General features: G+C 32.9%; 1 protein-coding gene across 6 annotated transcripts in view; it reads left to right on the forward strand.

The window, feature by feature from the left end:
- Window positions 1–17,731, forward strand: part of STXBP5L (syntaxin binding protein 5L) — a 387,143-nt gene that overhangs the window by 128,240 nt on the left and 241,172 nt on the right. For all 6 annotated transcript variants that reach the window (XM_036883434.2, XM_036883436.2, XM_057503095.1 and 3 more), the window contains exons 6-7: window positions 12,193–12,327; window positions 16,770–16,833. In XM_036883434.2, coding sequence (XP_036739329.2) covers window positions 12,193–12,327; window positions 16,770–16,833 — 199 coding nt within the window. The remainder of the gene's footprint in view (window positions 1–12,192; window positions 12,328–16,769; window positions 16,834–17,731) is intronic.

Raw genomic sequence — 17,731 nt, forward strand, 5'->3', positions numbered from 1 at the left:
ACAGAAGGGCCTCGAACCAAGGATAATCTACCCAGAAATAGTATTTAAATTTGAAGGAAAGATAAAACAATTTCCATATAAGCAAAAATTTACCTCCCAGAAACCATCTTTACAGTGTATTTTGGAGGGACTGCTATAGATGTAAGTGTTCCTAAGTATAAATAGCTGTCAGCAGAAGAAATAAAACCACAGTAAAGAAAGTAGAACAATTAGTTATTAAGCAGATGAAAAATAAAATCGACTACCCCCAAAGTAACTCAAGGGATAGAGAAAGAGTACAGAATGTGATACCTAATATATAAAGAATGTAGGAGGAAGAAAAAGGAGAAAAAAATAGAACCTTTAAATTGTGCTTTTATTAGCATACTAAGTGAGTTAAATTAGACTGTTAGAGAGTAAAGAAGCTGTCCTTGAACCTTTGGTAACCATGAATCTAAAGCCTTCAATGGCAATAAGTACATACCTATCAATAATTACCTTAAATACAAATGGTCTGAATGCACCAATCAAAAGACATAGAGTCACTGATGGATAAAGAAACAAGGCCCATCTATATGCTGCCTACAAGAGATGCACTTCAAACTCCAAGATATACAAAGACAAAAAGTAAAGGGATGGAAAAAGATATTTGATACAAATAATAGGGAGGAAAAAGCAGGTATTGCAGTACGTGTATCAGACAAAATAGACTTCAAAACAAAGAAAGTAATAAGAGACAAAGAAGGACATTATATAATGATAAAGGAGTCAGTCTAACAAGAGGATATAACCATTATAAATATTTAGGCACCCAACACAGGAGCACCTACATATGTGAAACAAATACAGAATTAAAGGGGGAAATAGAAGGAAATGCATTCATTTTAGGAGACTTCAACACACCACTCACTTCAAAGGACAAATCAACCAGACAGAAAATAAGTAAGTCACTGAACAATACATTAGAACAAATGGACCAAACAGACATCTGCAGAACACTTCACCCAAAAGCAGCAGTATACACATTCTTCTCAAGTGCACATGGAACATTTTCAAGAATAGATCATATACTAGGTCACAAAATGAGCCTCCCTTCAAAATTTAAAAGGATTGAAATTGTACCAACCAGCTTCTAAGAACTCAAATGTATGAAATTAGAAATAAATTATGCAAGGAAACAAAAATTCCACAAACACATGGATGCCTAACAACATGCTCTTAAATAATCATTGGATCAATGACCAAAGAAAACCAGTTCAAGCTGCATATGGAGAAAAATGACAACAGTAATTCAGCACCACAAAAATCTGTGGGAGGCAGTGAAGGCTGTACTAAGAGGGAAATATATTGCAATAGAGGCCTACATCAGGAAAGAATAACAATTGCATATAAACAGTCTGAACTCACAATTAACAAAACTAGAAAAAGATGAACAAATGAGGCCCTAAGTCAGCAGAAGGAGGAATATAATAAAGATGAGACAATAAATAAATAAAATCAAGAATAATAAAACATTTAAAAGAATCAATGAAAGCAAGAGCTGGTTCTTCGAGAAAAACAACAAAATAGATAAACCCCTCCCTAGATTTATGAAGAAAAAAAGAGAGTCTACACACATAAACAGAATCAGAAATGAGAAAGAAAAAATCACTATGACACCACCAAAATACAAAGAATTATTAGAGAATACTGTGAAAAATTATACACTAACAAACTGAATAACCTAGAAAAAATGGACAACTTTCTAGAAAAATACAACCTTCCAAGGCTGATCCAGGAAGAAACAGAAAATCTGAAGAGATCAATTACCAGCAACAAAATGGAATTTTTAATTAAAAATCTACCTTAGAATAAAATCCCTGGACCTGATGGCTTCACCGCTGAATTTTATCAAACATTTAGTGAAGACCTAATATCCATCCTCCTTAAAGTTTTCCAAAAAGTTGAAGAGGAGGGAATACTTCCAAACTAGTTCTATTAGGCCAGCATCACTCTAATACCAAAACTAGGCAAAGACACTACAAAAGCAGATTATTACAAATATCCCTGATGAACATAGATGCAAAAATCTGCAACAGAATATTAGGAAACCAAATTCAAAAATACATCAAAAAGATTATCCATCATGGTGAAATGGGATTTATTCCAGGGATGCAAGGATGGTACAATATTTGAAAATCCATCAACATCATCTATGACATCAAAAGAAAAGAAGGACAAAAAACACATGATCATCTCCATAGATGCTGAAAAAGCATTTGACAAAATTCAACACCCATTCATGAGAAAAAACTCTCAACAAAATGGATATAGAGGGCAAGTACCTCGACATAATAAAGACCATATAAGACAAACCCACAGCCAACATTATACTTAATAGCGAGAAGCTGTAAGCTTTTGCTTTAAGATCAGGAACAAGACAAGGATGCTCAATCTCCACACTTCTATTCAACATATTACTGGAGGTCCTAGCCATGGCAATCAGACAAAACAAAGAAATAAAAGGCATCCAGATTGGCAAGGAAGAAGTTAAACTGTCCCTCTTTGCAGATGACATGATATTATGCATAAGAAACCCTAAAGAATCCACTCTAAAACTACTAGATCTTATATCTGAATTCAGCAAAGTTGCAGGATGCAAAATTAATACACAGAAATCTGTGACATTGCTATATACTAACAATGAACTAGCAGAGAGACAAATCAGGAAAACAATTCCATTCACAATTGCATCAAAAAGAATAAAATACCTAGGAATAAGCCTAACCAAGTAAGTGAAAGACCTATACTCTGAAAACTAAAATACACTCATGAGAGAAATTAAAGATACCAATAAATGGAAACACATCCCGTGCTCATGGATAGGAACAATTAATATTGTCAAAATGGCTTTCCTCCTTAAAGCAATCTACAGATTCAATGCAATGCCTATCAAAATACCAACAGCATTCTTCAACAAACTAAAATCATTCTAAAATTCATATTGGACCACAAAAGACCCCAAATAGCCAAAGCAATCCTGAGAAGGAAGAATAAAGCTGTGGTATTATGCTCCCCAATTTTAAGCTCCTCTACCCAGCCACAGTAATCAAGACAATTTGGTTCTGGCACAAGAATAGACCCATAGACCAATGGAACATACTAGAGAGCCCTGATATAAACCCAACCTTATATGGTCAATTAATATGATATAGGAGCCATGGATATACAATGGGGAAATGACAGCCTCTTCCAACAGCTAGTGTTGGCAAAACTGGACAGTTACATGCAAGAGAATGAAACTGGATTATTGTTTAGCTCCATGCACAAAAGTAAACTTGAAATGATTCAAAGACCTGAATGTAAGTCATGAACCCATAAAACTCTTAGGAGACAACACAGGAAAAAATCTCTTGAATATAAGCATAAGCAACTTCTTCCTGAATGCATCTCCTCAAGTAAGGGAAACAAAAGCAAAAATGAACTCATGGGACTATATCAAACTAAAAAGTTTCTGTACAGTAAAGGACACCATCAACAGAACAAAAAAGCATCCTACAGAATGGGAGAATAGATTTGGAAATGACATATCTGACAAGGGGTTAACATCCAAAATATATAAAGAACTTTCATGCCTCAACACCCAAAAAGCAAATAACCCGATCGGGCAGAGGATATGAACAGACAGTTCTCCAAAGAAGAAATTAAAATGGCCAACAGAAACATGAAAAGATGCTCCACATCACTGATCATTGGGGAAATGCAAATTAAAAACACAATGAGATATCACCTCACACCAGTAAGGATAGCCACCATCCAAAAGACTAAGGACAACAAATGCTGGCGAGGATGCAGAAAGGGGAACCCTCCTACACTGCCAGTGGGAATGTAAGCTAGTTCAACCATTGTGGAATGCAATATGGAGTTTCCTCAGAAAACTAAAAATAGAAATACCATTTGACCCGGGAATCCCACTCCTTGGAATTTACATAAAGAATACAACTTCTCAGATTCAAAAAGACATATGCACCCCTATGTTTATCACAGCACTTTTTATAATAGCCAAGATATGGAAGCAACCTAAGTATCCATCAGTAGATGAATGGATAAAGAAGAGGTGGTACATATACACAATGGAATATATTCAGCCATAGGAAAGAAACAAATCCTATGATTTGCAACAACATGGATGAAGCTGGAGGATATTATGCTCTGTGAAATAAGCCAGGTAGAGAAAGACAAGTGCCAAATGATTTCCCTCATTTATGGAGTAGAACAACAAAGCAAAACTGAAGGGAAAAAATAGCAGCAGACTCAGACACTCCAAGAAGGGACTAGTGGTTACAAAATGGGAGAGGTGTGGGAGGGTGGTTGGGGAGGGAGGGAGAAGGGGATTGAGGGGTATTATGTTTGGTACACATGGTGTGAGGGGTCACGGGGAACACAGTGTAGCACAGAGAAGGCAAATAGTGAGTCTGTGGCATCTTACTACACTTATGGACAGTGACTGCATTGGGGTATGGATGGGGACTTGATAATATGGGTAAATATAGTAACCACATTGTTTTTTCATGTGAAACCTTCATAAGAGTGTATATCAATAATACCTTAATAAAATATTTTTTAAAAATAGAAAGGAAATAAAAGACATCCGGATTGGTAAGTGGAAGTTAAACTGTCCCTGTTTACAGGTGACATGATATTGTATATAAAAACTAAAGAATCCACTCCAAAACAACTTGATCTAATACTGAATTCAAAGTTGCAGGATACAAAATTAATACACAGAAATCTGTGGCATTCTTATACACTACCAGTGAACCAGCAGAAAGAGAAATCAGGAAGATAATTCTACTCACAATTGCATCAAAAAAACCAAAATACCTAATAATAAATCTAATCAAGGAAGTGAAAGACCTATACCCTGAAAACTACAAGACAGTCATGAGAGAAATCAAAGAGGATACCAATGGAAATAAATCCTGTACTCAAGGATAATAAGATTTAATATTGTCAAAATGGCCATCCTGCCTAATGCAATCTACAGATTCAATGCAGTTCCTATTAAAATACCAACAGCATTCTTCAATGAATTAGAGCAAATAGTTCTAAAATTCATATGGAACCGCAAATGACCTCAAATGCCCAAAGCAATCATGAGAAGGCAGAATAGAGCTGCAGTATTATGCTCCCCAACTTCAAGCTCTACTACAAAGTCGCAGTAATCAAGACAATTTGGTACTGGCACAAAAACAGACCCATAGACCAATGGAACAAACTAGAGATCCCAGATATAAACCCAACCTTATATGGTCAATTAATATATGATAAAGGATCCATGGACATATAATGGGGAGATGACAGTCTTTTCAACAACTGTTGTTAGCCAACTGGACAGCTGCATGTTAGATAATGAAACTGGATTATTGTCTAACCCCACACACAAAAGTAAACTCAAAATGGATGAAACACCTGAATGTAGTCATGAAACCATAATAATCTTAGAAGATAACATAGGGTAAAATCTCTTGAATATAAACATGCGTAACTTTTTTCTGAACACATCTACTTGGACAAGGGAAACAAAAGCAAAAATAAATAAGTAGTACTACATGAAGCTAAAAAGCTTCTGTACAACAAAGGACACCATCAACAGAACAAAGGGCATCCTACAATATGGGAGAATAGATTTGAAATGACATATCTGAAAATGGGTTAACATCCAAAATATATAAAGAACTTACACACCTTGATACCCAAGCAAATAACCCAATTAAAAAATGGGTGGACCTTATGAACAGACAATTCTCCAAAGAAGAGATTCATATGCCCAACAGGCACATGAAAAGATGCACCACATTACTAATTATTGGGGAAATGCAAATTAAAACCACAGTGAGATATCACCTCACACAAGTTAGGATGGCCAACATCAAAAAGACTAAGAACAATAAATGCTGGTGAGGATGCCAAGAAAGGGGACCCTCCTACACTGCTGGTGGAAATGTAAACTAGTTCAACCATTGTGGAAAGCAGTGTGGAGGTTCCTCAAAATACTAAAAATAGAAATACCATTTGACCTACTCCTAGGAATTTACCCTAAGAATGCAGGATCCCAGATTCAAAAAGACATATGTATCCCTATGTTTATCGCAGCACTATTTATAATAGGCAATAAATGGAAGCAACCTAAGTGTCCATCAGTAGATGAACTAATAAAGAAGATGTATATATACACAATGGAATATTATTCAGCCATAAGAAGAAAACAAATCCTACCATTTGCTACAACATGGATGGAGTTAGATGGTATTAAGCTCAGTGAAATAAGCCAGGCAGAGAAAAACAAGTCCCAAATGATTTCACTCATCTGTGGAGTATAAGAACAAAGAAAAAACTGAAGGAACAAAACAGCAGCAGACTCACAGAACCCAAGAATGGACTAACAGTTACCAAAGGGAAAGGGACTGGGGAGGGTGGGGTGAAGGGAGGGATAAGGGGATTAATGGACATTAAGATTAGCACACTTAATGTAGGGGTGGGCATGGTGAGGATAGTATAGCACATAGAAGACAAGTAATGACTCTTTATCATCTTACTATGCTGATGGACAGTGTAATGGGGTATGTGGTGGGGACTTGGTAATGGGAGGAATCTAGTAACCACAATGTTGACCATGTGATTGTATAATAATGATACCAAAAAAAGAAAAAGAATCAACAACTATATTATCTGTCTTCTAGAAAGAGTAGCTACCATTCACAGAGAGCTGTTAATGTGCCAGGTGTCGGTCCCCTCCCTGCCTCTGTTCCGCAGATAAGGGAGGAGATGCGATGAGACATCAAAAATCTGAAAGGGCCAGCCAGGGGACTCAAGGCGTAACAGTGTAAGAGTAATGCCAAAAAGGCACTCCTCATATTTATTGAGCAAATGAACCCAAACGTCCAAATAATTTTGAGTAGGGGGTTCAACACATGATCAACACACAATCATTATCTGACTTTGAGTCCAGCCCTAGAGTGTGATGCTCCTCAAGGACACCGAAACCACGTGAGGGCAGTCACGAGTTGTAGGAACTGTTTTGTCTTTACTCATTTTGTTATTGATCATGCATCAGGAGTTGTAGGAGAAAGAATCAGGTCATATGCATTTATACATTTGATTTCTATATTACTGGATTTATGTATTAATCCCATCAATCCCACAGCCAGGCATCATGCTAAATGCCATACACACATTCTTATAGTATCCCTGTGAAGTTGGCATTAATGTATCAATTTTGGAGATGAAGAAACGGAGGCAACCTAATTATCAGCATAACTTATTAATTTGTACTTTAGCTATTTATCAGTGCACAAATAAATGTTCATAATTTAAGGCACTGTTAAATCTTGATTGTTTAAAAGTAAAAAAATTTCATAAAAAAAAAAAATAGGTGGGAGTAGTAGTTCAAGTTTCCCCGCTGGCCTTCACTAACACCTGAGATAGGGAGAGTCACTTTGTTATTGCCGAGTGTGATGAGATTATGGCTCCCTATTATACCTCTACTTTTATCATCCTGACTGCGAGAACAGTGCCTCCTTCCTGCTCCCCATATGACCTCCACTAACTTAGTTCTTTGAATCAGAAATTTGAGTTATTCCATGGATTTAAATGAAAGTGGAAAACATTATTTCTTTTGCTTTAGGACAATGAGAATAGGCTTCTCAGAATTTTACTTGTCAAAATCATCATGTTACTCCCATGGGATTTATTTTTTAAATTTGACTTATGTTTGATAGTTTTCAAAATAATTACAGACAACAAAATGTAGTGAGTTTAGCTGATTAGTTGATGAATAGCCCATTAAGATCATGGAAATTCTACTAAGTTTTTACTCATCTGTTTAATTTTGACTCTTTTATGATAATTCTAGCTAGGCAGAGGTTGTCCAAAATTATCTGGTTGTTTTACTTTAGGAGATTTTAATTCTTCACTTTTTCTTTTATCTGATTTGAGTTTTTCCACCAGAACTCCCAAATATCAGTCTTTGACTTAAGATGCTAAGGGAATCTTAAGTCACCAAAACCATGTGAGGGCAGTCACGAGTTGTAGGAACTGTTTTGTCTTTACTCATTTTGTTATTGATCATGCAACAGGAGTTGTAGGAACTGTTTTGTCTTTACTCATTTTGTTTTGGGAGCTCACTGTTCCTTTTCCTGGCTATTGTAGTTCTTATTGTCATCATTATTATAATCATTAATTGTTTTGGAGGGACTACATAGCCACAAGGCTTTATTCCTACTACTAACTTAATAATATAGGTACTTATCCTATATTATTGAAGAGTAAGTATGCAGCAGTTGTTCATCTACAAAGTGATGTTTCTTAAAATGTAGGGTATAGATTATCTATATCAGACTCACCTAGAGAAGTGCTTCTAAACTTTAATGTGTATGTCAGTAACTTCAAGGTTCTTCATAAAATGCAGTTCCTGATTCTGGGATAGGGCCTGAGATTCTGAATTTCTGTTAGGCTTCCAGGTGACACCTATACTGCTGGTCTATGGACTTCATTTTGAAAGCAAGAATACTTGTGAAAATATCAGTCATGTATCCATCCAGGTCCATGCAGTCACAGTTTTTGTAACTGGAATGTGAGAATATGTATTTTAATGACATGTTTATTTATACCAAATATTAAAAATTGTTGCTATAATTTGGTGGATCTTAACTGTTTCTGCATCAAAACCATCCAGAAATAATTTTAAAACATTATTGCCAGGTATTACTTCAGAACTACTGAATCATCATCTCTGGCATTTGTATTTTTAATATGCAGTATCATACACACCTGATTCTGAATGTAACCTAGTTGTGAAGCATAATCACAAATATTGTAGAAAGGAATGGAGACAGAGTCATTATGCCTGGTAATAGAGGTTTCACCTGGAATGCAGATTTTAAGAATAGGTTAAAGTTGAACTGTTAGAGCTTAGGAGACAAAAAGTTTCAAGTTGAAATCTCCCACTCTATTTCATACAGCATAATTTCTGTAATTTTAAACTATTTACTTCTTAAAAACATACTTTTAGCTTGTGTATTGATAGTGTTTCTCAAACTAAGATCTGTGGATGTAGTCTTCAGGTTGTGAATTTTCTACAGTAATTTCTGATTGTAATATTTTTATTTTTATAATCAGACAAATTGAAAGATTCTCAATGATTTGAGTAAGTCATTTTGTGCAAAAATACTGCCACACAGGTCCAATTTGTGAATTAAATTTGCATTTTTGGTTGTTTTGGCACCATGTAGTGTAATTTTAATTTGTATGGGTTGATAAAATAATAGAAGTGGACTATGCATGTATATTGTGTATTCATGACAAATGACTATAAAATTATGTGATGATGTGCTATGGAACAGTCTTCAAAGCTGTTCGCTTAGAGGCAAGTGGTGAAAAAGAAGCACAGAATAAGTAGAGACAAACCATATTCAAAATAATTTGTTAGAACCATATCCATATTGTGAGGTTATTTTATTTCTGTAAAAAAAGTCACATAAATTAATTCCATTAATTTGAATTCTAGTTGTAGCTTTATTTATATCTAATTTGTATTTTAAAAAATTTTTTATTAAAGTATAGTTGATATACTATATTATATTGGTTTTAAGTATATACAGTGATTTGACAGTTATCTACATTGTTAACTGCTCACCCCAACTAGTGTAGTTACTATCTGTCAACATAAAAAGATGTTCCAGAATTATTGACTATAATCTCTATGCTATACTTTCATCCCCAATCTATATTATGATTGAGATTTTGTGCCTCTTTATTCCCTCCATTTATTTCACCCACCCACTCCAACCCCTCCTCCATGGTAACCACCACTTCTCAGTGTCTGTGAGTCTACTGCTGTTTTGTTTTGCTTTGTTTTTAGATTCCACATATAAAAGAGACTATATGGTATTTGTCTTTGCGTGGCTTATTTCACTTGCAAAATAACCATTAGTTCCATCCATGTTGTCACAAGTGGCAACGTTTCTTCTTTAGCTTTCCTTGGTTTCCCTCCCTTACTGGAGTTAATACCTCCCTCTTTTGAACTCTGTATAGCAAGCAATGAACAAATCTTTTTTTTTTGGTCTACTTTTCTTATCTCTTTTATTAGATGGTATACTTTTTGAAGGAAAAAGAGTAAGAGTGTTATAAACAAGGGCAGTGCATTTCTAAAGAATTATTCAGTGAAGTTTGAATAAATTAATGAATGGATGTAAGACTAACAAAGTCTTAGCTGATTTACTATAGAAGAATGATCATGAATATTCTTAAGGTATAGAAACAAAATTATTTTTCCAAGGTTCACATATTATGGAAAATCTTTCATCTTGCAGGTGATGGTGGTAGAAATAAATTGCAAATGAAAGTGTAACTATTAAATGAAATAAGTTCTATAAGAGTATTGATTAGTCCCTTATTATTATACACAGCACAAGTGTAATAATCATGCCCTCTCCTTCACCTATGTCAAGCATTTTAAGTAAATCATCTCTTTTGTTTTGTGAATCAGATAAACTCTGGAAATATTTCTTAATTTTTTAACCACTACCCATCAGTTGGACATTGGACATAATATGAAACCCTTTTGTCATCAAGGGTATACTTTCTTGTCAATAAGAATGAGGAAAAAAGTAGTTCAAGGAATAGGCCCAATTCTGTTTGGATCTTCTTCATGTATTCTATTGTTCTTGCATATTGGAATTCTGCTTCTTGCTTTAGGTCACATTACTCAAACCTAGCAGTTCTTAGACTTTTCTTGTTCACTTTGAAAGTGACTATGTAATATTGAAGTTTGCTCTTTTTCTACCCAAACTCCCATGTCTGTGTCTACTTATATGGAACTAGTGTTTTTTCTACTCTCCCTGTAATTCAGGACAGGTGATCTTAAGTCTATAAAATGAATTTCCTCTTTCTACTTAAATTGACTTTAAAATTGATTCTTCATTGCCTAGAAACATGACCATCAAATTATTTCCTATGGAACATTATTTAATATATCTTGTCTATAGCAAATCTAGACTTTGGGTTTTAATCAGAACTGGCCAATATTATGTGTTACACTTTAATTAGATTGTCAATTAACTGGTAAGTGCATATGTAATAGCAGGGTTTCTTAATTTTTTGGATGTACTGTGTAAGGTGCTTTCAGCAGAGTACTTTTAACAGATGAAGTTTATTCATATTTTTCAATAAATAATTCACACTATTGAATAAATAGATATAACACATACATTTAACAGACTGGATGCTCACTCTTATATAAAGAGGTACAAGATGGAATTTTATTGGAAATTTACCATTCATATTCCTTTTTTTTCCCCATAATGATCTATCTGCCTGGCATCAGAATTCTGTCCTGCTCTTCTAAAAATGTAGAAGCTCCTTTTCTAAATAAATTCTAGGAAATAGTTCTTGTAAGGGATGACTGTGAATTTATTACTGTTGTCTTTTTAAGAGTGATTAAAGAGCATTGAAAGACCAAACTAGAAAGAGTGATATGTTGTGATAGAAGACTCTGGTAAATTCCCAGATTTCCTGTACAAAAGTCATGGTTGCTCTGGCTGTAGAACGAGTCCTCAGAGTTGGTTAGAAAGCCCATTATAAAAGTAAAGACAGAACAAACAATTGAGGTAGTGCAGTGGACCTCTGACCTTTTAAGTTTTTTTTTTACTACTTAGACGCCAAATATCTGAATAAAAAGTAAATAATTTATTATCTAATATAGACATAGCTACAAACTCTGAAATTTATGTTTCATATGTACCTAATTTCTATTTGAAGTAAATATTACAAAGAAAGGCAAACAATATAGAAAGATGGTAATTTTGCAACCAAACAGGAATGGATTTGAATCCCAGTTTTGCTACTTAACGCTCAGTCTTAGGCAAGTAAAAAATAAAAATTCTGGCCTCAGTTTCCTCTTTTTAAAACAGAAATATATATCTGTCTTGTAGTGCTGTTTTGAGAATTAGAAATAAATATTAATGCCCATGTTCAACACTTATTTAACAGTGGTTATTATTTTCATAATATACTATTGTTTTTCCTATAACCTTTACTAATAACTAAACACTACTTGAGTATATAGTAAATTTTATTGTTTTATAGCTATCACTACATAATAAGTATAAGGAAAATAGAATGCTGACTAGACACAAAATTTAGATATTTTAATTGTAATTTTCTTTCTTTCAGAATTACTTACTGTCATCTACCTTTCCAGAGTAAATGGCTCTATGTTGGAACGGAAAGAGGAAATACACATATTGTAAATATTGAATCTTTCATTCTTTCTGGATATGTTATCATGTGGAACAAGGCAATTGAACTGTAAGTGTGAACTTGAATATCATTTTATTTGGCTTAAGTATTTCAATTGGTTTATAAAATATGTCAAGCTGAAGAATTATCAGAAGCATATATAGCTATTTATGATTAACTTAAGTGAAAAGTTCAACTGAAATAATTTAAAACCATGAAGGCTTTTAAAAACAGACATTATAGTTTTAACATATTCTGATTTTAGCCTTTCCAAATACTCTAAATAATTAAAGGTTATGTATGTAAAATTTAATGGTAAATTGTAAGGCTCATTCAAAAAGTTCTGCATGAATTTCTCATTTCTTTATAGCCAACTGTAGCGTAGCCACTTCTAGTAGGAAGAGCAAGTGGATTATGACCACATTTAGTTTTATGTAAAAATAATCATGGTCAGTTCACATACTTTTTAATACTGGTAGCTTTTTCATTTGCCTCATTACCATATTATTCTGGGTTCCAAGGAGAATCAATTTATCAATATCTTTCATGTTGTGATATATGTAACTATTTGGGAATGTGGTTGGTGGCTATTGCCACTTTGACTTTGGCACTGATATATAAGTTTCTGCATATGTAAAATGTGAAATCCTCCAAATGTGAAACTTCATGGAATTTCAAACCATCTTTTTGTATCACATACAAAAACAATTATCCTGGTCAATGTGTTAATCATAACAACAATTTTTCTGTACTAAGTGTTTATGCTGTGTACCTATTAGGTCTTTAATAAGATATATTTGACTGAAGGCTGGCTCATTTTTTCTCTCATATACATATTCTAAGTTACATAATTTTTCTTCTCTAAAACTCTGAGTAAAACAGCTTATTTTCATGAAGCTTGACTCAGGTCTTATAATAAACTTACTCTTCCCTATTACCAGCATTTCAATGTCCATGTATATTGCTTGATAGGAAAGGCTGTTGCTAGTTATATTCTTGTTACAATAGTCCTTTTGTATTATGTCTCAATGGGTCTTTTATTAATCATAATTCTTCTCCCTCAGTAGGCTAAGAACAGCTCCAGGACAGAATCTTTGTTCAGTGCTCTTTTCCTTTTCTTTATAGTTGGCGTCTTTTGGTGCTTTCCACAAAGTGGCTACTAAATGACTAACGACCTTATTGAAGAATTAGTATGATAAATAGTTTCACACTCATATTGACTTAGAGCTTTATTTATAATTATTGGTATAATTATTTCTATTATTGGTATATATTTTAACATTCTGTCTGTGTATTTTTAGAAACATTTATCCTTTGGACAACCTATGCTCTCCAAAAAAGTTATTTACTGTTTTAGCTATTTAGAAAAGATTTTCCCCTTTACATAATCTGGGCTGAACTTAATGCTTCTTTTCATAATATTGTTCTAGGATATTGATTAAAAACACAAGTAAACTTGAGAGATGAAATTATAGAGCTTTTGTACAAATTTATTAGTGGTATAAATAGTAATAGATACATCATTTCTGTTCAATTGAATGCTGCTAGAGTAATTAAGAAGGGTTTATTGTCTAAACAAATAAAATATTTTACCACTCTTGTACTGTTCTTTCCATATTCATTTACTTAACAAATCCTTTTCATAGTTCAAATTAATAAATAATACCTGAACTAGTATGAGCTATGTGTATTTATACAGTCTATGATTTCAGACTAAAGAAGAGTTAAAAATTATAAAGTAGGATAAACTTAGAAGAAATGAAAGAAATAAAATAAGGAACTTGTATTTTTCATAGTATGGTCTTACACATGTGATTCCACATCAGAATAGAATCTATGATTTATACAAATCTGATATTTTATAGAGTTATACATGCCTCTGAAAATGTCCTTGAAATATCCTCAAGGAATTATTAGTATACAACATCACCTTCTGTTTCTTGGTTTACTTAGACTAGATTTCCAGAAGTGTTTTCCATGGTAGATATCATTTTAAATGCCAACTTCCACTGTCCAAGAACTGTCTTTTAATTGCCCTGTGCTTTTTGAGATACATTACAAAATGTAGGTCACTTCCTGTTAATATGTGTCAAGTGTATGCAACAATAAGATATTCATTTAATTAAAAATAGTCATTTCATTAATAGATTTTTAGATACAAATTTTAACAATACATTTTCTAAGTATGACAAATGAAGAATTGTTTTCAAGAGCTATGTGAGATTATTTCTATTTTAAGTCCTTACTTGAAATACTTTTCATTCAATGTTTGTGATATTTCAGCTTCACTTTTTAGTGAAGTCTCCCATTTGTAATTATTGACAATTTCCATAATTATTAATCATTTGTGTTCCCAGGTGTATATATTAATTGAACACATTTTCCATAGAAACAGTGATGTTTGTAGAACACCTCATAAAATAGTCAGTATAGAACTAAACTGACATTTAAAAATTTTTTATGGGAAAATATATTCCAGGTTAGAGCACAGAAATAGCTGTTTCTACAGTGCAGCCTTAGCTTTTAAAAAAATGTAACCTATTTTTTCTACATCTGCTTATAATTTGGACATGAAATTCAGAATTAAGTCATAAGTGTAAGGCATGTATTTAACAATCATCCACATCTTAATTGAGTATTATGATGTGCTAGATACTGGAAACAGCTGTGAACTGAGAAGACATAGCTGCTGTCCTCTGGGCTTTCAGTCTAAGAAAGTAAGATTAACTAAAAAGGTAATTATGTAATATACTAGAAAGAAAATGTGACAATTCCATAAGATGGACGCCTAATATAGACATGGTGTCTCAGAGAGTATCTGTGAAAGAATTTACATCTATAATGAGATCTGAAGGATGAGTTTCAGTTAGACGAGTAAGGAATTGGGGACGGTGTGAAGGTGGTCCAGGAGGAGGAAAAAGAAGGTTTAAAGGATGCAATGTGAGAGTTTCTGTTCCATGCACAGAAATGTTAAAGAGTTTAGTTGGTTGGAATAGCTGGGGAAGAGGATGGCAAGAGATAAAGCTGAGGAAATAATCAGAGTATATAATACGAAAAGCCTTTTAAGCCAATTTGAGAAGTTTGGACTTTTTCTAAGGCCAGTAACTAGGTTAAACCTAAGAGACAGGGATTTGTGGTTTTGGATATTATTAATCCACAAAGGATAACTGAAGGACATTGTCCCATATCAGAGGCATTTATACTATTAAAAAAGCATTGCATTTATGTGTAAATAATATATTACACAAAAAATGGAAGAACTGCAAAAGGCTCTGTAAACTTTTCATGAAGCCCTGTTTAGTTTCTTTACTTTCGGCATATCATTCCAGAATGCAAATAGTAACTCTGATTTCCAGTTATTCCAATGGTTTACGACAATCACAATATGTACTTTAAGTACTTACTATATTTTGGCATTATATTAGGTGCTATGTGTATATTCTAATGCTCACAATTACTCAGTAGGGTCAGTACTACTATCTTCAAATTTTAGATGAGAAAATTTAGGATAAAAACACTAACAAAATATGCAATAAATATATATTTATTCCTCTGAGTCACACTAGGGAGTCTGTATCTGGGAAACCTGGAGTTAGCTCATTTTTTCTCTGATTCCAAAGAGTTTTTAACATTTAAATAATCTTTATTGTTTTGTGCAGAATCTTTGATGGTTTTCATGAGTGTTTACAAAATAAATTATAGCTATGTCAATATCATAATAGGATTAATCTGGCACAATTAGATCATTGAAGAAAGGCTGTGAAAAAATGAGTAACAATAAATCTATGGTCATTTCAGGTTATATCATATTTGTGATAAAATCATATTCAATAATATGTGTTTAAGTAGGCAATGTAAAAGACACATGCCAGATATCAGAGTAGAATAAACTTAAAGTTAGATTGGCAGAGCACAGGTCCCTTTAACAATATGCTCTTAGACTCATAATTATCTGTTAATTGATTACTCTAGACAACCAGATAAATGAGACATCACAAGCAAACTAGGTTACTCCAGTTTGTCAGTTTTCTGTAAGCTGGCTATTATCTGTAAATCAAAGGAGCCATTGTATATTTCTTTAGGAGCAAAATCAGAGATTTCATGTCAAAGAAAATTTTAAATCAGTTATATACTTTGCAATTTGGTTGAAACAGGTTTACAGTATCAGCCTTTTGGATGTATGAGTTTTCCTTTGTCTATGTAAGTAAAAGTTTATGTTCAAATTTTCAGAGATCAAGATATGGCAGCAAAAATAGAAGATAATTAAGGATCCCACTGTTATGTGGATTTGTATTCTTAAATCTGATTTAAAACAAAAAGCATACCTACTTTAATAGAGTTAGTAAGAAAGAAAAGTAATCTTTAAAAAAACCCAAAACTCAAATGAATCAAAGGTAGACCCCAGAATATTGGGAGTGTATTCAGTATAATCTTAATTTCTTTGTTTCAGTTTTAATGGTAAGGTATGTTAATATTTATTTTTTAATTATTGTTTTGAATTGATTTAACAGATCCACAAAGACTCATCCAGGTCCAGTTGTACACTTAAGTGATAGCCCAAGAGATGAAGGGAAAGTGAGTATTACAATGCCATTATCCTTGCATTTATTTTCCTCATTCTTGAATGAAAGGGTTTCTTACTATTATTTTAAAGCTAACATCTATCACAATTCATAGCATTAAATGTAATCTAAAATTAAAACATGTTGAATGAATGAATGAGCAAATAAATGAATGAATTATTCATACTAATAATGATCCCAAATTAAATCTTTAGTTACACCTAGAGCTAAAGTTGATATTTAATTCTAGAATTTTGAGGAAGTCATGTAACTTGTGAAACAACTTTAATTTTAAAATGTTCTATACTTGAACTTAACAATACACTTATCAATATCATTAACATAGGTCTCTGCTATTCAGTTTTGGTAATGATAAATGACATATTAAATAATTGTAAGTTGATCAATCTTGATTTTATAAATAGATAATAATAGAGAAAATATTCTCAGATTACAGAAATAATCCTTATTCATCTTAATTATTATAATTTTCCTTTGATGATGAGCAAACAAGGCTGATAAATGAAAAGGTCTAAAGCATCACTTTTATTATAAATATTGTCTCTTCAAGTATACAGTTTTTGCCAGGTACCTTAGAAAACACTTGAATAAATTATTTAGTACACATTTGATTATTTATTTATTTTTAAATGATAGAAACTGAATTAGTCTAATAAATACTGAACTTGAAAGACAAGTCTGTCTGATGGTAGTAGAAAGATCATTGTACTTCTTCAAATTGATCCATAAACACTGTAATAGCAATGTGCTATCATCAGAATTTACTTATTTTTAAAGACTTTATAAACTGATTCTAAAATTCATAAGCAGAAGAAAATAATTAAAACATTTTTTAGAAAGAAATACATTGTGATATTGTTACAGGGGGATACTGAAGACCAGTAGCTCTA

Source organism: Manis pentadactyla, chromosome 1 (assembly GCF_030020395.1).
Source record: "Manis pentadactyla isolate mManPen7 chromosome 1, mManPen7.hap1, whole genome shotgun sequence".
Lineage (NCBI taxonomy): Eukaryota > Metazoa > Chordata > Mammalia > Pholidota > Manidae > Manis > Manis pentadactyla.